Source organism: Anopheles arabiensis, chromosome 2, assembly GCF_016920715.1.
Source record: "Anopheles arabiensis isolate DONGOLA chromosome 2, AaraD3, whole genome shotgun sequence".
NCBI lineage: Eukaryota > Metazoa > Arthropoda > Insecta > Diptera > Culicidae > Anopheles > Anopheles arabiensis.
Window position 1 is genome coordinate 95,705,359 of NC_053517.1, and position 27,088 is coordinate 95,732,446.

At 45.0% G+C, this 27,088-nt stretch overlaps 1 protein-coding gene across 3 annotated transcripts in view; it reads left to right on the top strand.

The window, feature by feature from the left end:
* LOC120908683 (protein spinster) overlaps positions 1 to 25,803 on the top strand; it is a 28,114-nt gene extending 2,311 nt beyond the window's left edge. Inside the window, exons 2-8 of one of the 3 annotated variants that reach the window (XM_040319940.1) lie at positions 18,392 to 18,749; positions 18,824 to 19,150; positions 19,318 to 19,579; positions 22,210 to 22,308; positions 22,387 to 22,696; positions 23,016 to 23,438; positions 23,821 to 25,803. In XM_040319940.1, coding sequence (XP_040175874.1) covers positions 18,392 to 18,749; positions 18,824 to 19,150; positions 19,318 to 19,579; positions 22,210 to 22,308; positions 22,387 to 22,696; positions 23,016 to 23,164 — 1,505 coding nt within the window. In that variant the 3' untranslated portion in view covers positions 23,165 to 23,438; positions 23,821 to 25,803. Of the gene's footprint in view, positions 1 to 18,391; positions 18,750 to 18,823; positions 19,151 to 19,317; positions 19,580 to 19,994; positions 20,257 to 22,209; positions 22,309 to 22,386; positions 22,697 to 23,015; positions 23,439 to 23,820 lie in introns of all 3 variants that reach the window. The other 2 variants (XM_040319939.1, XM_040319942.1) reach the window with 2 other exon arrangements.
* The last annotated feature ends 1,285 nt before the right edge of the window (positions 25,804 to 27,088 follow it).

A 27,088-nucleotide genomic window follows, 5' to 3' on the forward strand; every position in this document is an offset into this window, starting at 1 on the left:
TTTCCCATCCCCCCGATTTCGTGTGTAATTTATTATGCTTCCTTGCCCCCGCGTGTTGATCCTCTCTGCGTGTCATAAGTCTTTTTTTTTCCTGTTATGTAGGAAGATAGTTTTTTCTTCTTCTCCTGCTGCCGCTAAAATCCCTTTTCCACTGTCAGATTAAAAATCTTTCACAATAAAAGGGCCCCGTGTGGTTCGGCTCCTTGCACCAGGAAATACGGAACAAAATAAAACACATCCCAGCAGAAGGGAAAAAGAGGCAATCGTGCTAAACAAATAATGCGCCCGATTATGGTGTTATAATAAATGCATTTATCTACCCTTCGCTGCTGGAGAGCCGCCGGAGCGGACCGTTTTGTTGAGGTCAAAATTCGTTATCGAACGATTTGTATTTGCAGGGGTTTGCGTATCTTGCCATCAGGGAACTACTCCCTCTTCGCACAATACCGTGTACCGGGGCTGTCGCTCGGGTTATCGTCCCAAATCATAAACCAAATTTTGCACCGTTCATGTACGGTGTGTGTGTTTTTTGGTTTTGGCCAATGTTTTGTACTAAATGTAATAAATTGATGCACCCTCAGAGCGGGGTGAGACAAATATGCGCCTGCACGCACGGACTGTAACGAATTGCAGCGGTAATGACTTGCCGCATGAGGATGATGGTGCTTTTTGTTTGTTTACGCTTCCCTCCGTTCAGCCCTATTCGAAGGTGCCGTTTATCTTGTGGTATCAAACATTATTAAATGTTGCAGCAGTGCGCTTACACACACACACACACATTGGTGGGCGCAGCTGGTAGATCGGTCGATGGATGTGAAGATCCCATTTGTCAGTCATAATTTGACCCGGAGCGCATCCGAGGGATAGGGGACAGGGCGTCCCGTTTGATTGTGGCTGATTGAGCATTACGCTTGCTGTTAACGCCGTCTCTTCTCTAGCGCACTTTTGTGGTGAAACTCGGGTATAAGATCGGCACTGTGAAAAGGGGAAGATTGTTAGGCTGTGTTAAGATTTCCCGTAGTGTTCTTCGTACTGGGGCTGAATAGTTTTGTTTGTTTGTTTGGTTGGGGAATTTACGCACCACAGACACTTGGAAGCTTTCAATTCTTCAATTTCATTTCTTGACTTACGGTAACCTTGGGTTGATCTTCAGCGGACTCAAGAGTTTTATAAAATAAATAGAAAAAAACCAAGCTAGATAATTTTAACCTTTCAATGTCAATATCCTTTTGTTTTAGTATTATTCTATTGTTTGTTACAATTGTTGTTCTGATTTTAATATTTGTACGAAATGATTACAGAAGAATATAACTATTAAAAATGCTCCTATATTTCTGTTACACTTTGTTTTCCAATTGTGCATCCAATCGGTAAACTTTTCTTATAGGATTGTTTGTTCACGGCTTCTCGTTCGCGGCATGGTTGCCCGGTTAGCACTTCAACTGGTTCTAATTGGATTCACTTTCCCTTCTGAAGTGATACACCCTTGAGCTTGTTTTACTTTCTCCGGTGAAAAGAGTGCCTCTGCCTGCCCAGCCGCAAACTAATTAGTACAGCTGAAGGAGAAAGGATGCAAAGGGCCAAACTGATACTGTACCTTTTCAACCGATAGAACTGTCGAGCACTTGTAGAACTGGAACAGTAGCTCTTATTCAGCTAGCTATTTTATAGTGAGCAGAGTTGAATGAAAGAGTAATCATAATGCCAACATTTTCTTTCATTTCCAAAAGCGGTGGAAACGACGACCTCGTGCTTCCTTTTCCGTTGTACCTCCCAGCCGTCGTGACTCATCTGCGCAAAAAGATTACGCGTACAAGGCGCGTGAGAATTGTGGCCGGGAATTTGGCTACCGTGTGTGGGAGGGAGTGTGTGTGTGTGTTGGCGTGTGTACTCAGATGACGCGATTGCATGTCCAATTAAAAAAGTTGTCCCGACTGTTACCCGCCTTCTTCACACGGACGGTGCTCCATTCATAGTGTGTCTCGCTGCCATTCAGGGACCACAAACTCTTCCTCCGAGCAGTGATTTCTGCAAAGCTTGTTGTGCACCAGGTTTGCTTGCCGTAACTCCAACGATAAGTCCGGATGAAAGATGAAGTCACTTGGAATTGCTTATGCCTTGAGGTGGCCTTGAGCTTTCTTAGGGATAATCCACACACACATACAAGATGTTTGCCCTGGAAGCTATCCCAAGTGTAGTTTCCCACGAGTTTTCACTCGCGTGCATACACCATTAGTGTAATTATTTTCCACCAAATCACATACCCCGATGCTCGACGGTACACACGATGTTGTGTTGGTCCAGTTTTTTTTTTTTTGTTTTTCGTTGGAGTGTGAGAGATCCCAATGGGAGAAAGGTAAAAAAATGCTTTCTTTTCGGACCGCAAGCAAATTCCCAAAAAAAGGAACCATGAACCAAGTACGAATATTAATCAGATGGACAAACTGTTGAAAAGTAAAAGCAGTTTCACTTAACTTGCCGGTTGAGCGGTTGCATTTGGGACCTATTTCTTCCTCCTTTTCTCTCTCTATCCCTCTCTGTCAGTCACCGAGTTGAGAAGGTGAAAAGATGATGCTATTCATTATTCGGCTTTATTTTTCGGTTGTTTTATTTTGGAAAATCATTACTTTGTGGTCGTTTTTTTCTTCTTTTTTCTTTTTGAATGATTTACTCTTGAGGGTTGTATTTTGAATCCCTTCCTACACCGGCGTACTGTAACAAATTATTAAGTACGGGTCCTGCTTGATCGTCACTTTCCTTTTTTTGAGCAATAGCGCAACCCACTTGCCAGACGAAGCAAAAGAGATGCAACTCCAACTTTCGGATCGATAATGCCACTTTTGCAATAAGAAAAAAATTGTCACCAACGGGTTCATTCACTCGCACAGAAGCCTCCTTCTCCTCCTCCCGAGTGGGCTGCGGTTATTAACAAATGCTGAAAAATGCATAAACTTTACACCGTCGTCCCATGCCGGGAGTATGACGTCTTTTGAGCATGTTTCAATGTCACTCCCTGCCCGTGTGGCACTGGTGAAAAATCGTTCGCTTTGCCTCGGCTCGGCACGTTTTGCTCGAAAGAAATGTGTGTGCAAAATAAAAAATATAAGCGCCTCCTTACAGACTTACACCATCACCAACGCTTGGGCCAACGCTTTCGGCAGCGACCTTGTCCGGAATAACGGCTAAACGGGTCGGTTTCATTCGTGGCAGTTGTTTTCACCCCGTTTGGTGCGTTTGTGGCTGCCTGAAGCTGCCGAACGGCCGCGACACCACGTCCCGTACATTGCCGATGCTTGCGACGATGAGTTAGGAATAGTAAATTCGCTACTTTATTTTGGCATTTCTTTCTCATTTTGCGAACGCCCCACGGGGACGAGTTTGAACCGCACAAACAAAGGTGTAAATGTGTGTTTGCATTCATGCTTTGAAGCTATGTGCAATAGGAGGGCATTAAGCTGGAAAGCATACATAATCGTGCAAAAAAGCAGACGATCAAGCAAGGAATTCCACCGCAGTGAATTAAATATGCCATCGTTACGCTGCTTTTGGGAAGGCAGGCTCCACGTAGTCTGAAGAAGTTCGTAGAACGTTCGATGGTGCGCCGGAGGAATGTAGCCTCAACACAACCTAAAGCACAATTTTATGGCCAGCAGTGCTGCAAGGTGTTTCATTCGCCGTTCCACGTTGCACGATGCGTAGCGATAGATGGGTGTGCTAAAGAGCCATTAAGTTGTATAGGGGAAGCCGGAGCAAAAGCGTCATGCTGTGAAATTAATTTATTTGAAAATTAATTAGTTAACAGAACAGGTTTTAATTATTCAATGCTTATTGACTGATCGTTTTAAATTTCACTTTTTTTATTGTAATTATTTTATACAGTTTTTAGCTACCCGTATTAGGGGTGTTTGCTTTACCCCGCCTTCCTTTTTACATTATAACCACCTTGAGAAGCCCATTGAGACCTAAAGACGGACATTTTGCTGGGACGTCCGTGTTTTTTTTTGCACTAAACTGCAACGAAACACACATACACACGAGAGAGTTTGTTAATTTCGTTCCTTTGTTGATTATTCGTCTTCCATCTACCGATCGGTTTCGCAAATGAAAAGAAGCAGCAAGAGAGCACAACACTTGAACGCTTGCCAACCGGTGGCCCGCTGCTCTTCAAAAAGCATCGCATCACGAGTTATGTAGGCAAGGTAAATATTAGACACGCTTTGTGAGGGGTCAACCATGGCTCGAACCATGGAGAAGAATGTTCACGAACAACGCACATATCGGATGGGAAATATGTCAATAAAAAGCCCGACCCACCAACCGATCGACCGATCGTTCGATTTGAAGATATTCGAGAAAAAAGGGCATTTGTGTTTACCTTACATGATCTCGGTGCCAGCGTTTGATCGTGTTTGAGTGGTGCACGGAAATTTCTCCCAAAAATGGGAAAAGAAACGATCGTAAAAGGCACGTTTTATTAAATAAAATATAGCCTATTATCGGCATAGGAAGATTAAATCAAATTACCACTTCAAGCGATCGCTTCGCTCGTTTACTGTGACCACAATTTGATTATCCCTTCTATTAGGGGAACATCTTCATAAACTTTCTCTCGTAAAAAAAACATAAATTTGATCCTTCCGGGCAAACGTTGTAACTGAACCGCCGGTGTGGGCAGTATTGTTCTCTTTGCGCCCTAAAGCAGCAGCAAACACACCTACACGGGGGTAATAATTTATCCACCAACATCAGATAGACTCCGTTGCTCCGTGTGTTGTTATCATGTTTAAAATCCTTCAGCCCAATATATCCCATACATTATGCTGCCTTAAGCTGCAACGGTGGCCGGGGCAGTCGTCTTTCTGCTGGTAGCGTGTGTGGGACAGGCTAGAGAACGGTATAAATGCATTTCAGAGCTTCTCTACGTGTGGGCGGCGTGATGCATTTCGTGCGATGCACCCGGAGGGCCAGAGGGCACAAAAGAACGAATACATAAATTATCTCTAGTTTAAATTAAATTCTTTTCCACCTTTAACACACACCCTATCCAGCCGTCGTGTGGGTGCCGTTCTGTGGCTAATGCATTTCCCTGCCCCACAACACACTCCCGGCACTGTGTTCCGGTGGGCGGCTTTCCTTCCAATCGTCGATCAATTTAAAGCCGGTTTTTTTTTGTGGTTAATCTTCAGTTTTCGGGCCCGATATGGAATCCATCACGACATGAATGCGGGCCCAGACAGGGCTGGCGCGGGTTGTTTCACCTTTGGGGGGGGCCCTATCTCATTACATCATGTCGTGGCGCATGTCTCGTGTCCATCACTCACAGTTGAGACTTGCGCCTGGTGGTATGTTGTGGAGTTTTGGTTTTTTTGTTCCTCTCTTCGGAGATTGTAATTTGGTTTTGGAACATAATCCCGCTGTGATATGTGGCAAGAAGATCGCTCAGAAAGCATTACCGTTCCCGCTGATGATTTGTTTGGCCTGATTCTTCAACTAAAGTGCGTGTGTTTTTTTCCTCGAGTTTGACAACAATACATAAACATGGCAAAAATGTTTATTTGGCTAAAGTAATTCAAAGTCAGCCTTCTTTTATAAACTATTTTTGGCTCAATTCGTACTCTGAGTTGTGTCGAAATAAATCAATACAAACTAAATGATCTCCCTTCGAACACAGACTTATGTTTATAGACCTCACGGCGTGTCTTATAAACAATCGTAAATTAGCTTTGACAAATCCACAATTCATGCTGAGCAAAGCAAAACCACAGCTGTAGAAAGCGTGAAACCCCCCCCCCCCTCACTGCATGGTGCAAACGAATGGAAAAGATTCGGTGCATCGTTGGCATATTTGTACAATAAGCAAATCGATCCTCTCGCTGTGAGAAAAAGAGGGCGTCCACAATAAATTCCTGCATTAACATTCCACCGTTGATGCAATGGGGGAGGGATGTAAAATGATCATACGCACTACGGCTGGCTGGTATGTTTGACTAGTGTCACATTAGTGGCATTCCGAATAAGAAAAAGAACAGTTACGACGACGACGTCACGATGGTATATCGTATTACGTGCGTGGCCAGCAGCAGGAAAGCCCGTCCAGTGCCGTGCCAGCTCTACCCTGCATTTGCTACCGGTCGGGCCGGAAAAGACGACGATCGTACGATCGTGTATATATTTGTAGCGAACCGCCGCCTGGTCGGTCCATTGCGACTGAACCGCTGCGACGACGTCCCGCAGCAAATGGGCTTGCCGCTGTCGAACGAATCGGTATTGCATTTACAATTCAATCGATTGGTGTAATCGTGTTCAATTACGCACGGCCCGATGCAATCTGTAGGCTGAGCCGTTTGCTACATCGTGGCGGGATAACGTTCCATTCGATCCGTTTGTCTGACTGGGTGGTACAAATTTGAAATGCAACTTATAAAATACATAACATAGAAACGTTATTGCATGTTTACAGTTTCGTAGATTTGTGTTTTTTTAAATCAGTTTTTTTCTCTACAATATAACAAAAGAAAAAAAAACAAAATAACCGTACCAGTTGCTATTAAAATCGTGTCACATGATGTCACAAACCGTCCCTTCCGTTGTCATATGGCTGTGTTGTGATATCATCTGCTACGTTTGCCTTGTGCTTGGTTGTTGATTTTAGAATGCAATCCGCTGCGCTCGTGATAACTTTTATTACTTTACAATGCAACGGAAGACCTCTGCATAAATGCTTCTTTGCTTACTGCACGCATATCTTGTACCTTACGGTCAATATTGCACCATCACCGATTTTGCTCTGGCGTAAACAGTCACCCTTCGCCTGAGTTTTGCTTCAGAAATGGCAAAGCATTTGACTTGCATCACTCGATCGAGATGATTGGCAAGCAATGAAACGTTTGATAAGCGAAGTGATAGAGCGAACTCCCTTGCCAATGTGACCACTCGCGCCCCCCTATCACACACGCAATCATCGCAAAGTCCATATCTGGTGCGACAAACACCGCAGCAGCAACAACGCGTGTCGCAACCTGTGTGTACCGCCCCATCCGTCGTCGTTTGACGCGTTGGCGCATTCTGTTACGCAGCAGCGCCGGGTGAGATACGGTGCGCAACAATTAGCGATAATTATATCATCCCTGGCGCAACTCGGCCACATAGAGTCGTTTAATAATGAAAACTAAAAGTACCGAGAGTAAAATACGAGAGATGGTTGCAGCGAGAGAGAGATGGCAACACAGAAAACACACAAACGGTGCTTTATAGATGGAAATAGACGCGGTGACGATTTACGGATCTGATCGCGCGGATGCAGATGCGATTTATTTTTACAAAACGCTTCCATTACGCGATCAGCATGCAAATGTGTGTGGTTTGTGATAATCTTTCGGGGTTTTTTTTCGTCGATTTGTTTGCACTATTTGTCTGTCAACAATAACCCGACGAACACAAACGAAAACGGGGTTACAATATGGAATGGGGACTTCTGTTTTAGGGTGTGGCTCATGACCCTCTGCCTTCCAGATAACGCTAGGCGGCAATGAAGGAGATGGAGAAGTGAAGTACCCTGCAAAACGGCGAGCGAGGGAGGCCATATACTGGTCCGCAATCAAACATCGTACGATGCATGACGCAGACACATTTGCACGAAACCAATCGGAAGTCACCGCCCGACGACGACGGTTTGCCACGAATGGCGACATGGCGCTGGTGGGCTACTCCCACCTACCCACCCACGGCTGCAATGAGCAACAGGCCATTAATGAAGGCTGTTGTTTTCTCCAGCATGTTCGGTGGTGTGTGTTGCTTTTCCCTTTTGCTTTAGTGCTTCCTGTTCCACTTCACATCTCTTTTCGTGACTTCACGTTCCCACCGGCCACCGGTTTTGGCTTTCCCGCGGGACGCTTGCTGGAACGGTGCCCTTGATGAATAGAGGGGCGCCGAGGTGGTTGTGTTTTTGAACGGGAACAGAACGGTTTGGGAAGTGGAAGAACTTGCCCGCACTTAGATGGATTCGAATAGTGCGTGTTGGTTTTGCGTATCATTAAAATGTCCAATTTCCATCTGTTGCATTGCGGCTGTTCAGTAATTGGTCACGTGTTTGGTTGTATTATTTTTGGAATATTGTGAACGTGATGTAGGACCGAAGTTCAATTTCTAATTAAATTTACACTCAAAATTATTTGTGGAACTTTTCTGATGTATCTGCAAAAACCGTGATGTTCTTGCAACTTCCAGAAGAGTTGCATTTTCATTTCTCTACCATTTTTTATTCCATTCCGTTGACTCCCCTCGCATCATAATCAAACCAACAACAACAACACCAACCTCACGTGTTCCGTGTGTTTTGCCTATGACGGTGGTCACGCCTGCGTGTACCAGCGTGTTGTGTGTTTGTGTCTGTTGTCGAAGAATCGTACGATGTTTACGAAACACATTGAATCACGCGATGGTGTTTCAACAAGGCCAGGGGGTACGATTTTAGTTGATGAGTAATGCACTCTTCCAACGTACGGCCAACCGCCCAGAATGATCACCATCCATTCATGAAATCTGAAGAAGCAACACTCTAACGCGATGCCCCGTTTGCTCCAGGATGTGAACCTTGTTGAGTGTGTTTGTTTTTAAATCTAATGAGCTCTTTCTTATCATTGTTTGGTTGATAACCGTCCAAGAGGGGGACAAAACAAAAACGAAGAAGGTTACTGTGCGAAACTAAACCCACCGTAATCGCTACCAGAATGAAGCAAGCAGGTTCAACAACAACTACAACGCACTATGCAATATTTTGCAACTCTGCACGCACTGTCGATGGGGCAAACCAGAGTAAAATTGTTCTTTAAATTGAGTCGGACTAACTTGCGCACTTGACTGTTTCCAACGTTCCCAAACGAACGGAGAGCCGGTAACTATTTTTAAACGCTTTTGCAAACGCGCTCGTAACGGGCGGTGTGTGGTTGCGAGCAAATGTGCAATAGCAAAAAAATAAAAATGCTGCAAAATTCCTTGCATATTCTTGCTTGCTTGCCTTTTTGCACATCGGCAAATCCCTTTTTTCCGTTCCGCTACATTACCGCGAGAGAAAAGTGCATTCTCTGGCACGGTGGCATTGCGCTCAGATCGTGCAGAATGTAAAATGAAAACATCGCTAACATGTAGCCATCCCATTTGAGCAGGGTTACAGTAGTTGCCAAAGTATTGTTTGCACTGAAGATGGGTTCGGATCATTTTGTTCATTAAACACCATCATAGTGTTGATTTGTTTCTGGCACTAATTCTGGCAAGATCATTTTCAGCAATTCTTTACTGCAACTAAAATGCTATAAATTCTTAAAACCTGGACCTGTTTTTTTATTCATACTGCAATTATTTTTATTTAATTAAATGATTCTTTTCAGACTGAAAAACAAAGATCTTAAGGCCGGGCTACATTGATCGTACTCGCAATTGTAATTTCGATTTTCACTAGCGCATCTGGCGGCGGCTGACCGAAGCATTTTACCAAACAATTTGGGGATGCTCCAGAAAATACGTTATTTTTCCATGTTTTTCACTTTAACTGGACTGGGAAAGCTTTGTAATTGATACATAAATATGTTGTGCAAGTATTTCAGCCGTTTTCGCATCGAAAAATGGTGAAAAAACTAATTAATTTTGAGATCCGGCACGACCATTCCCCCGACGACCAAAAAAAGCTTCCACCAGCCGCCACTAGATGCGCTAATGAAAATCGAAATTACACTTGCGAGTACGGCCAATGTAGCCCGGCCTTTACAGCATTTGTTACTGCTAGCTTGATGTCTTTCAAAAAATGTGAAATTGCATCACAATATTTATTCAGTTATTCAAAATTTAATTGTTGAAAATCAAGTGGAGAAAATTAAAATTTATTGTGATGCAAATACGTCACATATTGTATATTGTAACTGTTGAAAAACATATTGCTGGCTGTGAATAATGATATGTACATTCAAAAGTGAATTGGAAAACCCCTTAACGCTATCTATTTGAAACACTTACTGATCTGGAAACTAGTTTAATTTATGTTAGTTTCCAATGTTGACAGCATTATCTGTGAGATGTTTTTCAACAACTGTTATGTGCGTTTGGCAGCTGTGCTGCTGGAAAATGGATCGCGATCGTTGAGCAATGCTGTTAACATTCAAATAAGAATTAATATTGCAAACAATGTAAGCTTACACTATTGACAATGAGTCAGATTTGAATTGACAGTTGTACAACTGAAAAATGCTGAAATTTTAAAACGCACAGTATCTAGCAAAACCCTGCACACAGGGTCTTCTCTTGCACCGGATGCTTGTAGGTGCTAAAGAAATGAAAAGCTTCTTCTCAACCCCAATACTACCCTCAAAGAGAAGCCCTACACCTTATGTGTGTATTCGTGTGGGGTAACGTGGTGTTTTTGCACGCACCCTCTCGTAAGTCTCTCTCTCTCTCTCTCTCTCTCTCTCTCTCTCTCTCTCTCTCTCTCTCTCCCTTCGTAGGCACACGATAAGAGAGCCACGCCACACAGAAACACCGAGCAAAGACGCGCATCTGTAGCTCGGCGCACACATTCCGCGTGGATCCATTTTTTGCTGTTTGGATGGTGCCATTGGGGGGTATGAAACACAACCGAGGGAGCGTTGAAAGGGAAGCGAGCAGACATCCACAAACACAACAAAAAGAGAAAGAGAAAAAAGGCAGGCAACCCCTTCCGCTATACACACACAAGACCAAGAGTGTGTGCAGCAAAACTCTCCCGATAGATAGAGTGGCGCGATCCGAAATCGACCAATCGGCGTACGATCAGAGCGGCGTTGGCAACTTTTTCGGCCCCATACCGGATGACGTCACTCTGGGGCGTGGGACAGGAAAGGCGGGGAAGGAGGCCTTCACATCCCCAAACGGCCTTCCCAGCGGCCGGCAGGGGTTGTCTTCTTCGTGTGCGCGCGCGCTCGTTCGTCGTTTTTTTGCGCTTAATCGTTGCTATTATTATCGTTGGTCGGTGCGTTTAAACCTACCGGACTGTCGTTAGTTTGCTCGCGTTCGGTGTTTAAAATTGGCCAGCTTGTTTGGTACTTAATTTCTTGGTCAATTGTTAGGTTTTTTGGCGCTTTGCTTTTACCCATTCACACGTTTTCTCAGGCAGTTGTTGTTTTTTTTTCGACCGCTCGGTTCTTCGTTGGTGGTTTATGCGTCTAACGGTGGGAACGACGTGTCGACGTGAACGACTTTGTACCGACGTCCAGACTGATGTACCCTGCCGGGGCTAGACGACGGTGTCCGTGTGTTCGTGGCGCTACAGGGGATGATTGCCGTGGTATTGGTGATGGCGCCATCCACCCCCCCTCGACAGTCAGGGCCAGAGAGTTTGTTGCTTTGGGGGTGCGTGTGTGTCATCCCATCAGAAAACACGTTTCACGTGCTGATGACGCGTCGCGTCCCATCTCACCTACACATCACCCTACCAGCGATGATGGACATTCAGCGCTCCCCCTTGATGTTGTAGGGGTAAGAAAACGGCTGACCTGATAAGAGGAACAGTAAACGACCGACGTTTACCGCTCGTACTGGTTTGAGTCGGTTTGAAACGGAGTTTTGTTGAGTCTTTTTTTAAATCCCTTAGCGGCGATTAGTATTGCACCAGATTTAAGGCTCACAAGATTAGGTGGGAATGTTTGTTGTTTGGTATTCCAAAGCTGGTTTTGCTGCTAGGATAGTCAAACGATGTTTTATCTTGTAATATTCTAAATTGCATGTAGTTTGATAAGATCTTTTTATTTTACAGGGTTTCGAATCATATAATGGACTACTTGATCCACTCGGTGGAATGTTTGAAATGGTAAGGGGATGTTTGCAACGTTGCTATGGAGGTTTGCATGCATATAGGGGAATATGTCAAATGCTTAGGAGAAGTGTACAAAACAGCTATGGAGTTTTGCATCCAGCTATGGAGCGCTCGGTTGTAGCGCTGTAGAAATTCATCCAAAAAAAATTTTAAAAGCACTGCGTGATGATTTAAATGTTTGGGGTGATTAAACATATGTTTCTGATATTGTCATGCAACATAATAATTAAGTTTTAAATTGAATTTGCTATTAAAACAATATTCTTTGTTACATTCTCTACTCTACTATTTCTTCTTTGCGGCAACATTTTTCCTCATAATTAAACATGAATTTTTAAATAATGTTCATCATAGTTCTCCTACCTAGTAATCAAATTACCCCCCTTCTTTAATAACCCGCGTTAAATTTAGAACCAACTAAGAACCAGCATGAAATTGCAGAAAATAGTAAAGACTGTGTCAAACGATTTCTTGCAAAACTTTGACAATACCCTCAAGAATCATCATTGTTAAATACGTATGAAAATGTTGATGATGTAAAAAAATAGTAGAATTGGGTGTTGAATCGGATAGGACGTAGTGAAAATTTAGTTCGAATAAATATTATTACGCATTAACCACTATTTCGTTCTGATGATCCTAAAACATGTGTTTAATCACCCAAACATTTAAATCATCACGCAATGCTTTTAAATTTTTTTTTTTAATAAATTTCTACAGCGCTACAACCGAGCGCTCCATAGCTGGATGCAACACTCCATAGCTGTTTTGCACACTTCTCCTAAGTGTTTGACAGATTCCCCTATATGCATGCAAACCTCCATAGCAACGTTGCAAACATCCCCTTACCATTTCAAACATTCCACCGAGTGGATCAAGTAGACCATTATATGATTCGAAACCCTGTATTCTGGCAACTTCTTTTTCTTACAATTGGTGTGATTTGATAACCTACTTATAGCCTTACCTGGCTGTAAGTATGCCTCAAAGGACTTTAGTACATAAAAACGTATTATTGTGAGGATGGTTTCTTTGAGTATCGAACTACTTTCCGTCGTTGTAGCAGTCGTTGCATCTTTCCAATAAACCACGGAGTTGCCCCGGTGCACTTACAGTTGGACGGTGTACTGGTTCAAAGTATTTACTTATTTCAAAAATTTCTTCAAAATTCTGAACGACATGTAAATGTTTAAGATCATTTGTGGTCATTATCTACATTGAATTATTGTGTTATTGCTTTGACCGAATCTTCACTCTTTTGCAAATTTTGCTATATGAAATAAATAAAAGTTGATAGAAATCCATTTTCTTGAAGTCCGCCAAGGACACCAACCATTACAAAAGATTTTTGTATTTAGCTAAACTAATTTTCAACGTTTAATTTAATTCATATACTTTTTTACGGTATTTTGAATCGATTTTAAACGCTACATTTTATTTTTGTCATTTAGCACGTTGACGTAACGAACACGCTGGTCCCTGGCAGCGATGGGCTTGTCTTAGGCCATTACTTTAAATACCAATTGGTACTAAATAGTACGCCATCAGCATCGAAAATCATGAAGCAATTTCACTCTCATTCACCGGGCTTTTTTGTTTTTGCTGCTTTCCTCACAATGATAAATTGTGAAAACTAACCAAATTCCGTGGAAATCATTCACGCATCACCTGCGCGCACCGGTCCGCCACTGCTTTGTTACGAATGCGCACACGCATTTGGCACACATTGGGCGGTCAAGATGTATTAGCTAGCGCGAAGCCAAGCGAGATGAGAAGTTATGTCAAATTTATGCCCCCTCCGTGCCGCTGATGTGGGTCAGTCCGTCGCCCCGTGTGATGATGGTGTGCCCTCATCCCATCCCCCCGTGACGCGTGTGCATTTGGCATTTAATTTCGGCTCCCTTTTGGGTTGTTGTTGCACGCGCGAAGGCTAATAATAAAATGATCTATCTGACGCCGTCGTCGCCGGTCTGGGACCTTTCCCTGCACACGCGGTGGACTTTCTCGCACCAATTTCGCACGATGCAACCACGCGTTCGGTAAGGTGTGGATTATGTAAGTGTATAAAGTCGGTAACATTTGTTGCAAAAGCGACTTGATGATCCGCGTGCCGTCCATATGAAGATCCCGCAGTCACACAGCCAAGCAAATTCCTTTCACTTGTAGCAATTTACAAGCTGCAGTATTCCTCTTCTAAGCATTGCAATACAATAATTAACCGTTGTCAGAGATAGTTGACTTGTGCGGGTCTTGCAATGCGCTTAAATTACCACCTTCTCAAGGTAAGATAAGATTGTTGGCCTCAGTGACACCTCTGCTACGGCTCACACACACACACCTGCTCTCGAAACTGACCTTTTGCGGTCGGCCGGTGTCTTAAGAGGCCGGCCCAGAGTTGATTACGAAAGCAAACAACTTGCTTAGCCGGTACTTTGGAACCCGAGTCATGGTCGGGGTGTGTCCACCATGTGGTTTCTAACACATCTGGACTCCGGGCCTGCGGGTACTCGACAAGATTTCTGTTTGGTGAAGATGTTCTCTGGATCTCTCTGCTACCATCAGAAAGAGAGAGAGAGAGAGAGAGCGAAGCAGAGAGCATAAAACAGCTTTATGAACACACCAGCTGTAAAACCTCCAAACAGTGTCGAGAGAAGCGCTATCTAGTGATCTCATAGCCTCAAAAGGTTTCCGTTTCGGGCCCGTGACAAGTGCGATTGATATGGCTGGGTTTTCCCCTCCCCACACTCAGTTCCATTTGGAATTCCCTTACAAAGCTTGACAAGAGAGCATAGAATGAAGGTTTTTGTTTGCCTGTCTGTTTTAAATATGGATATCATGGAAGGGCTTTATCGTCGTCACGAGATCTTACTGAAAAAGATGTACGAGCAGCAGGCCCAGTACGGATGTAGAACTGGTCCACGTTTGTATTCGATCAATCATCGCGCGCCCTATGTTTTCCTGGATCCTTACACTTCCAGGGTGATGGATTCCAGCCGCAATTAACGCCTCCGATTTGATGCATTTTTCGCTTCGCTCCAATGCGGTCCTCCGCATCCCAAGTGTGTGCGTTTGTGGCGTTTTATTTTTATACCTTTTGCTCGTCCGCCGACCCTTCTTCCAAAACTTTGCTTCTCCCGTCAGTGAAAACGGAAGCTAGACATCTCGTCGATCAATCTTGAGGGAAACGGAGTCATAACGAGCTGAAAGCATATCGCTTCGCTGGTGGGCGTCCCAAATAAAGAAGAACACACGATTTTTATTATTTTTTTTATGGTTTCCCTAGTTCCAAGTTCCCCATTAATGAACTCTTCACGTCATATCAACCGGACCCCTTCGTCGAAATAATGTCAATAAATCGACAGCTTCCCGCGTCAGGGGCCACATGGAGGTAAAAGGGTAAATGTTTTGCTTTCAACCGCGTGGCGGCTTGTGGCCGCCCCTGTCGGTCGGCTGGACGAGGCGCGCAGAAGTTCATCCATATATTCCCTCATGTTGTTTAGATTGGGTCGAGTGCATCTTTCATTGTGAGGGAACGCAGCTTGGCTGGAACCTTCAGCACAACAACAGTTCAACCTGTGTTTACTTGAGAAGGCTTGGTAAAAACAGAACCCGTAAACCCGTCACGCTTCACCCAAATAAAGTCAAATTAACCGTATCGAAGTGTTGTCTGCCTCATGTTACAACGATTGAGGGTGTTTTTTGCTGCTTGCTTCTCTCTTCATCCCGATCGCGGATGCACTTTGCAGCATAAACCACGGAACGGTTAAAAAAAAGAAGCGAAACATAAAGAAAAGGGGAACGCACGTTCTCGCTGTAGTTTTAAGCGAGCTCCTCTGCTCTCTTGGTTGTGTAAAAAGAAACGCATTTTTATATCTGCCGACTGTTGTGGCATACTCCGACATACGTGCTCATGTGCGCTCGCGATCACGCGATCGGTACTGTACTTCGAAAGCATTACTTTTACATCTCTGCCTTTCTTTTCAATCTATACTTCTTGCTGAAAAAGACTGAGAGGAAGAATCGCCATTAGAGAGGAAGAGTAAACTCAAGGTCTCCGTATGTATCGTACGATCGAGCAGGATTGGCGTTGCCTGCACAGACGCTTTGTTTATCTTGCATCCGAATTGGAATTAATTAAACCAATGACTCAAACTTGGTAGCAGGCTGGCATTGAACCAAAACGCGAATGCGCTTCTAACTAACGCCCCGTAAATAGGATCAGTTCACACTGCGAATCCTTACAAACATCTGCAATCGACCCGACTGACTGACTGGTGAAAACTGGTGTGTTCAAAATCAGTCGCACGATCCACGTACACGCGATCTTGACAAACCGTTCTGACCGTGAGAAGGGTCAACCTTTGATCAATTGATAGTTTGCTATCCTTGCTGTAACTACTGTCCAATTCCCCCTGGGGCATTAATATATATTGGCAAATTTGATCATCAATGTGATCGCCACGGGGTAGATTGACTTCTGTTCTAACCTTCACCGCCACCGGCTACCAATCCAATTTGCCAATTACCGCACAAATGGACGCTCCGCGCGAGACATTCCGGCCATGTGTGGGCCCTTTCGGACAACACAAATTGACCGGCCGGCGAGACTCTTCCCACGATGAGGCGAATTGCTGGATCAATTAAATTTAAGAACAATTGAGGTTATGTATGCCGTTCATTGGGGGGAGCGTGGGACGGGCACGTACGACGTTGTCACCTCGTCCTGGGCATGCTGATATTGCTGATTTGCGCCTTGACAGTTGGCTCCTTCCATTAGCACGTCGGTGTGACCGTTTACGACCATTTACGTACTTTATGTACCGCGTGATCAGTTGCTATCACATTCGTCGACATAATTCGATCAAGTGATTGATTTTCTTGTTGGCTGAGAATTGATTGTTTGTTCTCAATATACTTTCAATTTACATTTTTTAATCATTGAATTATGATTGTACACCAAAACAGCTCTAACAAACTGATCCCTCATGAATTCTGACTAATCACTTTGAAGAACTAAAAGCCTAAAATAATCTCTCTTCCCTTCGGCATATTTCAAAAACGTTCCCTAATCCGTTCCCGCTCGTAAAAAGAATCAAAAGGCGAAATTCTACCAACCATCCATCGAGTAAGAGCATTCTTTATGACGTTCGGTGCTGTGTTTGTGTGCTCTTCGCCACCCTAGCCCGCGGATGATGCAACCGCGTGTCATTGCCGGCCATCGCCTTGGTGTGATGTTGACCACCACTTTTTTGGCTGCGGATAGTACGGAAATAAAAATACACCCTATTTTTAACAGGCGGCACTGGCTTTCGCTCTCCTTGTCACGTCGCATCACGACGCTCTGCTTTTCCTTCAACAAAGTGTCACTAATCAGTGCTCCCCCCCCCCCCCCCCCCCGGTCAATGCGTTTCTTTGGTTTGGCTGTTGTATTTGCTTTTTGGCGTGGTCCTTCAAAGGTTCAAAGTCGTCAATACGAGGGGGCGCCTTCCTTTACAACGGTATCACGTGAACCTGACGGACCGATCATCCGATCTGGCGCTATTCTTCGATCATCCGGGTGCACGGTGTCTCTCATTACGACAGCGGAAGGGGCATGCATGCATTCCTCAATCTTGAGCAACGATTTATCTGTTAAAACAGTATGTCATCCCAGTTCGAAAGGGCATTTTTAACTGTATTGCTGCTTCGGAAAATAATTGGGCGGCAATGCATACACGGAACTCGATTGAACTTGCAGCGGCTGCAGCGTAAACAAAGGTTAAACGATGCATTTTAATTGCATTTTGGACGGGATGGAAAAGCAAATAGCAAACACTTCAAACGGCATTAATTAACATTCTACCACGAAAGGCATTTTTTGTTGATAAAAGGATGCGACATGGGTCAGCTCGTAGCATATTTAATACCTAATTAACCCTTCAGGTTAATCGATAGCAGAGCAAATGAGTTGCATTTTTAATGATGATGAGTTTATTTATTTTTAGTAGCATGGTAATCGATGAATGCAAAATTTCTTTCCCCGAAAAGGAATCTCTCTCTCTCTCTTCAACTACAGTATTAAAATGGATAAATTGATCCTTGCACAGCTCAACGATCATCCCACCAGCAATCAATTGCTTTATCCGCCAAGCAGTGTAATAATTGAGAGCATTTGAAAGGTGTTGGGCACTACATCAAAACAGAAAATACTTTCTTACCCATCCAAGATTTGCGTCAACGGAAGCGCAGAAAGAGGCAACACACCTTGGTGACGATTCGTTCCAACTTACCTTTACGCTTTTTTTTTTGCCACTCGCGCAACCGATCATGCGATCTCTATTTTTATGACGTCTTCGCGCACGTCTCATGACGACCGCCTCGATTGTTACGGTATCCCCCCGCACAATGGGGATTAAATAAACCACAGCTCCATTAACGTCTCCGTGTGGTTCAATTAGATATGGAGCTTCTTCTTTTCCTTTTCTCGCAAAAACCCTCTAATAATGATGCTAACCCCCCCGCGTGCCATTAACTCCAATGCTAACGTGTACCTTTTTTCCCCTCCCTTTCCAGGTGTACTGACAGAGATACAGGACCACTTTAAGATCGGCGATGACGAGGGTGGCCTCCTGCAGACCGCGTTCGTGCTGTCCTACATGGTGTTCGCACCGCTGTTCGGCTATCTGGGCGACCGGTACTCGCGCAAATGGATCATGGTGCTGGGCGTGTCGCTCTGGAGCACGACCACCCTGCTCGGCTCGTACATGGACCATTTCGGGTGGTTCATCACGTTCCGGGCGCTGGTCGGCATTGGCGAGGCGTCCTACAGCACGATAGCGCCCACGATCATCTCCGACCTGTTCGTCGGCGAGATGCGATCGAGGATGCTGGCCCTGTTCTACTTCGCCATCCCGGTCGGGTCGGGCTTGGGGTAGGTTGGGATGGAAACACTCCACGAGAGCGCGGAAAACAAGAGGATATTAATATGACATTCTTCCATTGTAGGTACATCGTCGGTGCCAAGATGGCCAGCATTATGAACTCGTGGGTATGGTCGCTGCGCGTGACGCCGGTGCTGGGTGCGATCGCGGTGGTGCTGATCGTGATGCTGCGGGATCCGCAGCGCGGCCAGAGCGAGGGCACACACCACATGCAGACCACCTCGTACAAGGAGGACGTGAAGGCGATCATGCGCAACCGTTCGTTCATGCTGTCGACCGCCGGCTTCACCTGCGTGGCGTTCGTGACCGGTGCGCTGGCCTGGTGGGGTCCGAAGTTCATCCATCTGGGGCTGATCTCGCAACCGGGCAACGAGCATGTTACACTTAACGAGTAAGTAGCCCGGAAGTTTCTTTACCGGGATGCTCCGGAGCGTTCCGCGGGACGATTTTCTTTGTTTCTTTTTAGGAAGGCGGATGAGCAATCCCGTGCCAGCGCCGTTTATTTTTTGTTCTAATGCAAGCGTTACAATGTGTCCATACTTTCCTACTCCCATAAAGCGTTTCGTACAAGTTCGGAACCGTCGCAATGGTGGCTGGGCTGATCGGGGTACCGCTTGGCACACTGCTATCGAGCCGATTGCGGCCACACTATAGGAATGCGGATCCACTGATTTGTGCGGCCGGCTTGATCACCAGCTCGCCGTTGATTTATCTGGGCCTGGTGGTGGTGAAGTACAGCGGCGGCTGGTGCTTTACGCTGGTGTTCTTTGCCGAGGTGGCACTCAATCTGTCCTGGCCGATAGTGGCCGACATGCTGCTGGTAAGCGATGGTAGCAAACAGCGATGGAAGCGTGGAAAGAGCATGCTTCAAGAGGCGTACACGATAACGAAGGATGCGCAGACAGAGCTAGCGGCAGTTTGTTGTGGCATATTGGAACAATTCTAGCCGAGCCTTATTTTAGCATTCCTTTTTTATAATAATTATTTTTCTACAGGTTCCTTCCTCGCTCAAAATTAATCAAATTTTCCCTTTTTTTCTTCTTTTCGTTTTCTTTTCGGAACCCTTTCTCTTCTATTCCTTTATGTGATGGTTTTATCCTGCGCGCCCGTGTTCTGAATTTGTCGTACAATGTCGTTCCGATCTTGCCTGCCCGTGACAATCTATGCTCCCTCCTCTGCACATATTCTCACAATACTACGTTAAATCATTCACGCACACACACGCACACCAAAAGGGTGTCGTTCATATTCGGCGCAATTACAATGACGACCGGCATCATCGGTGTGCCGCTCGGGTCGTACCTGTCCCAGCGGCTGAACGCGAAAAACGTAAAGGCCGACCCGTACATCTGTGCGACCGGTTTGCTTCTGAGTGCGCCCCTGCTGGTCGGCGCCATGTTCTCGGTGCGGGCGAACATTTACGCGACGTATGCGCTAATCTTTTTCGGCGAACTTGCCCTCAATCTCAATTGGGCGATCGTAGCGGACATTCTGCTGGTAAGAGACAATCACCAATTTCCCAGTACACTGTTGTGTGTGTGTTTTTTTTTATACTCGCTCTCTCACTCTTTGGACCCAAAAGCTGTGTGCTGTGCTACCTACATCTTTGTAACTACTAGTCCTCTTCTGCTTCACTAGTCGGCTAATACTTTAACACATGTTCTTGTGCCTCACTGTACTACTGCAAAAGTCTCTCTACTCGTCATTATCTTAAGAACACTGTAATCGTTCGTCGCTTTTACTACTACTGCTGTTGCTTTTGTGTCCTTTTGGGTACTTGGTTAGATTATAAATACACACGCAAATACGAGACCGAACGAGCACACACGCACGCACGCACGCACACTTTCGCTTCCCTGTTTTCCTAGTAAATACTCCTAATTCTGCTGGTTTTTAAGGTAAATTAATCCTAAACATGGTGAAGGTTTATGGTGAACTGTTGGTAACATTCAAGCAGGAATGGAATGTGATATATTTTATGTTTTGTAAATAGATTAACACCTTGTCCTGCTATATTTGACTTTGCCTTTTGCAATGCACAAACAAGCGTTTTGTGAATTTTTACAATGAAAGTTGATCATTTATTAACTGCTATCGGGATCTTTTCAACTTTCTTCCAACCGATTCCATTAAAACCAGAGCGTTTTCATAAATACCTTTAAACCCCTGGATTACTTCTAGTCCTATTGAGAATTATTTTGAAAAATTTGCTCTTGCCCTTTCATCTACTGAATAATACAGGGTTTTCCAGGTGTTTTCATAGTTGTGGGACACTTTATTGACTCTTTCCTATCGGAAATGAACTTAATGTAATGGGAATTGGACTCTATAGCACATTTGTTGTCAAATCCAACAGGAATTTACAAGAAGTCTGCCCAAAAAGGGCACCATGGAGACCAATTTCCATCATATGAAGTTCACTTCCTTAAGAAAGAGTTAAGATTGTGTCCCACAACTATGAGAATCCCTGGAAAACCCTGTAAAGGAGATACAAATCTGTTTCTCTCATATCACAATACCTTTCTGAATATAGTCCTTTTATTCCTTAAAATAACTTATACATCCCCTGGTGAAGGTAGTTTCTCATAAGGAATAGTGTTTGTGTGTATGTATGTGTGCGTGTGTTCCAATTAAAATGTAGATGTTTTCTCTGTGTGCTTTTACGTAAACTAATCGTCATTGTAAGCTTTAAAAAACAACAAACAATTCATGCTTAATTACTTTATAAAATTTCACGAGAAAGAGAGCTTCGCAACTATCGACTTCTAAACGCGGCAGAGATTTTTCAAAGAAAAATACTTGTTTGATAAACTTTTGGCCGGTTTTTTTTTTATTTCTGTCCTCCCTGTTCCTGCTGAGCACAGGAAGAAGGTGGTAAATATCGTCTGTCCTTGCTACGATCGCCCAACGTATCGGCTCAACGTACATGTTTGTAGTACCACCACACACATTCCTCAGTAGCATCGGTGCATAGATTGTCACGAAGCAAGGAAGATGGATTGGCTACGGTTACGAAAAAAAAGACGTTTTGGCTACAATTTCACAACACAACCTCTTCCGCGTGAGGATAGAACAATATCAATCGCACAACAAGGAATAGTGTGTGAAAGCAATGTTTTTTTGTTTTGCTTTTTGTTGTTGTTGCTCGGTCAATGACAGCACCAGCTGTTTGCACGCGTTTAAAAATACCAATCGAAAGCGAAACCTGTTTCGCGCGCTGTCTGCGCCGAGCCCTCGCACGCATTCCATCTCTCAACTGCGCACAGCGCCATCTTGGGAACAGTAGCGCAAACATGTAATTTTGTTGCGATAGCTGCCGCCAACCGTCTGTCGCGTTATCGTGAAGCTCTCTCTTGGTCGCTCTTTCTCTTAATTCCCACTGCTTAATTCGCTTTTAATCACCCCTACACGAAAAGTTCATACTAATCATCTTGTATTTTATCTTCGCAGTACGTCGTTGTGCCTACGAGACGATCGACCGCAGAGGCCTTCCAGATTCTTATCTCCCACGCATTCGGTGATGCTGGCAGCCCGTACTTCGTGGGTGTGGTAAGTACTCTAGTACTCTGGTAAGTCGCTCTAGTCCGGAGAGTTTTAATCATTGCCTTTTTCTTCACTTTTTCGCAGATTTCGGAATCGATCAAGCGAGTGCTTCGCATCGTGCACGATGCCGTCGCAACCGATGCGTACCACCCGAGCGTCGAATCGTCGTCCTCCCACTCGATTGCCGTCCTGTCGCAGCTGGCCGAAAACTCGACCGTGGCCATGCTGCAGGCCGCCAGCCCGCCGGCAGAGGATTCGCCGCTGGTGCAGTTCCGCGCGCTGCAGTACGCGCTGTTTTCCACCTGCTTCGTGGAGATCCTCGGCGGCGTGTTCTTCCTCGTGACCGCGTTCTACATCGATCGGGATCGGGCACGCGTCGAAGCGGTGGTGCTAGGTAGGGCAAAACGTTGCTTCACTTGACTGTTGCTCCCACTTCCATCTCTCACCGTACTCGTTTCCGCTTACGCGATAGTACGCGCTTTGTGGCTGTTGCATCGCTTGACTTTTATGACTCGCCAATTTACTACACCGTTTGATGCTGTTTTTTCGATCTTTTCTCCACCACAAAACCAAACGTTCGCGCTCCATTCAACCATCAATCTCATCGGGAATGTGTGTGTGCGCGTGTGTGTGTGTGTGTGCGCGTGTTTCATTTTGCCATTTACGCGGGGGTGTTGCGGGACCTTCCGCTTCTTCACACACATATTGCGCAGGCTGTCAGCTAGAGCTAAGCGAGAGTTCCGCCTCGGACGGTAACGGTACGGACGATGGGCAGCGGTCACCGGTCGGTGGTCCCGCCGGCAGTACCGGCGGCAGTAGTAGCGCTGCCTTCTCGGCCGCCTCGACCATCGACGCCTCCTAACGGCGCCGACAGACGTGTGAGGTTATCTAATTGGTGGTGTCCTTCGGTTCGTAACGCTCCCTCTCTCTCTGTGCGTGGCGTACTTTACCACGTATGTGTGTATGTTACCACTATCGTTACGAATTGAAGGACGCGCGGCGGTGCTTGCTGGAAGGTGGAATCAAAGTTGTTACAATTGTTGTTTGTAATTCTAAGACACCTCAGTCCAGCAGTTGCCGCAGCAGCGTCAATTAGATAAGTTTGCTTTCGCACGGCGCTGCTTTTGGTTTTTTAGGTCAGTTTTGTCTGAGTGTTCGTGTGCCGTTTGGTGTGATTTTTTCATATTTTCTTTGCTATTGTCGTGTTTCTTGATTGGAGTTTATTTTGTAGTTCTTTAACTAGCTACAAACATGCACGTGTAGTGTTTTATCTCATGATCGTGTTTGTTATTGTCTTTAGTTTTATGTTGTTCCACAATTACTTGGTCCGTTTTTCGTTCATTTCTAGAAAATCAATTTGTCGTAGACTGTATTTTCATTCGTTTTTGCTTTTGTGCTTTTATCAGCCCTGTTTGAATGCTTTAGCCTGTGTTTTATTTCATTTTCCGTGTCTTTTTATGTATGAAAGTCGAATTGTGTTTTCACTAATCTTTTTCCTTTTTCATAAAATTTCGATAGGTAATCAATCAAATAATGCTTCGGCGCACCAGCTAGGTGGATCCGTATCGGACATGGAAGACGCGTTACCACCGCCAAGCACAAGGCAATAAAGCCACGTGTGCATACATAGAGACACAGTTATATCAGGAAGAACGCAAAGGCTTTCATCCCGCGTTGCGAAGGTTGGTCGACAAGGATTGCATTTCGCTGCGCTCTTGCTTGAAGAGCAGCAGCAGCAGCAGCAGCAGCAGGAGAAGGATCATTGATCAAATATGCCTCGGTTCCTAGCGGGGACTCCCTATTGGAGCGTTCGTTGCACGACGCCGACAAAGTGTGTGGTGGGGTAGTGTTTAACTATACCAAGGACTTGCGAAGCAAAGTAAGCAATGGCAACACACACACACAAACAGAACTGAACGCCAAACGTGCACAACCGCAGCACGTGGTTTATTGTCAATACCATATATATATTTATAAGCAGTGAAAGAGAGTACACGATAAGAAGATAGCTTGAGTGGGTATGCGTGTGTGAGACGGCTAACAGTGCCGCAGCAGTTCGCTCATTCTCACGGAGCCGTACACGGAGGCGTTTGCATCATCACATTTGTTGCGAGAGATCAGGTTAGATTTAAGGACACTTCCCTCACCCTAGTTAGCACCCATCCCTCCTGCAGTTAGCTGTACTACTGGATCGATCCCCGATATCGTTACTTCGTGCTGTGCTTTAACGACGATTACTAAACCGGCTCCGCGGCAGGAGGAGGAATGATGCAAGACGCCGTTCTAAATTGTAATACGTGTAAATAGCTCCACTCCACCCCAACAACACCTACCCATCGTCTATCATTCACTCCTCCGGCTGGTGTTCTCTACACTGTGTTAGGGTTAGCCGGTAAGTAGACGCGTTTAGAATAATGAAATTCAAGCCCCATTCATCATCGAATCACGCATCGAACGATCGAACCGCGTTTAGAAAGTAAGTAGTGCGTGATAGTAGAACACAAGCGCATGGGGAATGGAAAATGGGGGCGAAAAGAAAACAGTATGATACAAACAATTTAGGACATAGTGAAACACGCGATAGTGACGCGAGCAGGAAAGAAGCCAACACATCATCTTTTGGTGTACACGTGCAATCGAACGTTTTGTGGGTGTTTGCGGGATCATAGGGAGATAGAGGGCGAAGAAACCCGAAAGCAATAGTCTGTGAGAAGGTATTTTCCGGAAGAAGGGGCCATTTATATTGCCTGTAGCGCGTTTTCTACGCATCCAATTTCGGCTGTTTTTTTTTTTTTTTGGGTAAACTATTCACAAAAGGCACAAAAGGGGCAACAAATAAATACAAGTTTAGGAATAAATTTGACTGACAAAAGAAAATGATTAGCGATTAGCGAAAGATTGTTGATAAAAAAAACAGAGGAACAGTGGTTTTGGATTGTTTTTGGCGCTTTCTTTTGTTTGTTTTTAATCACAAACGATTGTCCGTTACAGGGCATGCGGCAATCATCCTTTGGTTCTTTGATTTTGATCAAAGTTTTTGCTAACCTTTGTGCAATCAGTGTGTACTGTTCAGCAAACTCACTCAGCTACCAAACAAAAAAAAAAAATCGAACGCCTGAACACACTACTGAACCTAGCAGCAAAGGGCGACGGGAAGTGAGTCCATCATCCCATTTCATCGCGCTGTTGCTGTTTTGCCTTACGAAAATGGTGCGTGATTGTGTTGTTAAATTGTGGTTGAGGGGTGCAATGGGTGCAAAAGACTTCTGGTAGGGGATGCGTTAGTTGGGTAAGAGTATAGAGAGAAGTGATGATAGTAGTTTGCAAACAACCCGTTTATTTATTATTAGATTGTCTGTTTTTCTTTACATTTGGAAGGAAGGAAGGACGGAAGAGAGGAAGAGAGGTCTAAGGGTTAACGAAAGGAGAAACCAAGCGACGGTTCGGACGGTGCAAAGGAATAGATAACGAATGGAATAAATCGAAAACGTATATAATTTACAGCTGTGATGTTGTTTTTACGAAAGAACTGTAAAATAGTTGAATTTATGTGGAAATAGTATTGATATCACAAATCACAAACTATGAAGGGATGTTCTTATCATACGAGAGGAAAGATGACGGAGAGAGTGAGTATCCTTTCTCTCGCTCCTTCCGCTACATGTGAGGGATGCTGCGACCAATCGAAACGCCACCAGCGCGGACCAAAATACCAGGCATCGTAACAGGAGACCATCCAAATCAGGAGGTAGATCTATCGATCCACACTCTCTCCATGTCTCGCTCTCGCTGGTGTGAGAAGATCTAAAGCTCCTCTCTCTTAATGGGCGCTTATCACATGCTCTTATCATATGAGAGGAAAGAAGACGATGAGAGTGAGTATCCTTTCTCTCGCTCCTTTCGCTTTATTTGGGGGATGCTGCGACCAATCGAAACGCTACTAGCGCGGACCAAAATACCAGGCATCGTACCAGGAGATCATCCAAATCAGGAGGTAGATCTATCGATCCACACTCTCTCGCTCTCACTTGTGGTAGAGGATTTATAGCTCCTCTCTCTTAGTGGGCGCTTATCACTTGCTCTTATCATACGAGAGGAAAGATGACGGAGAGAGTGAGTATCCTTTCTCTCGCTCCTTCCGCTGCCTTTGAGGGATGCTGCGACCAATCGAAACGCCACCAGCGCGGACCAAAATACCAGGCATCGTACCAGGAGACCATCCAAATCAGGAGGTAGATCTATCGATCCACACTCTCTCCATGTCTCGCTCTCGCTGGTGTGAGAAGATCTAAAGCTCCTCTCTCTTATTGAGCGCTTATCACATGCTCTTATCATACGAGAGGAAAGAAGGCGATGAGAGTGAGTATCCTTTCTCTCACTTCTTCCGCTACATGTGAGGGATGCTGCGACCAATCGAAACGCCACCAGCGCGGACCAAAATACCAGGCATCGTACCAGGAGACCATCCAAATCAGGAGGTAGATCTATCGATCCACACTCTCTCCATGTCTCGCTCTCGCTGGTGTGAGAAGATCTAAAGCTCCTCTCTCTTAATGGGCGCTTATCACCTGCTCTTATCATACGAGAGGAAAGATGACGGAGAGGGTAAGTATCCTTTCTCTCGCTCCTTCCGCTGCCTTTGAGGGATGCTGCGACCAATCGAAACGCTACCAGCGCGGACCAAAATACCAGGCATCGTAACAGGAGACCATCCAAATCAGGAGGTAGATCTATCGATCCACACTCTCTCCATGTCTCGCTCTCGCTGGTGTGAGAAGATCTACAG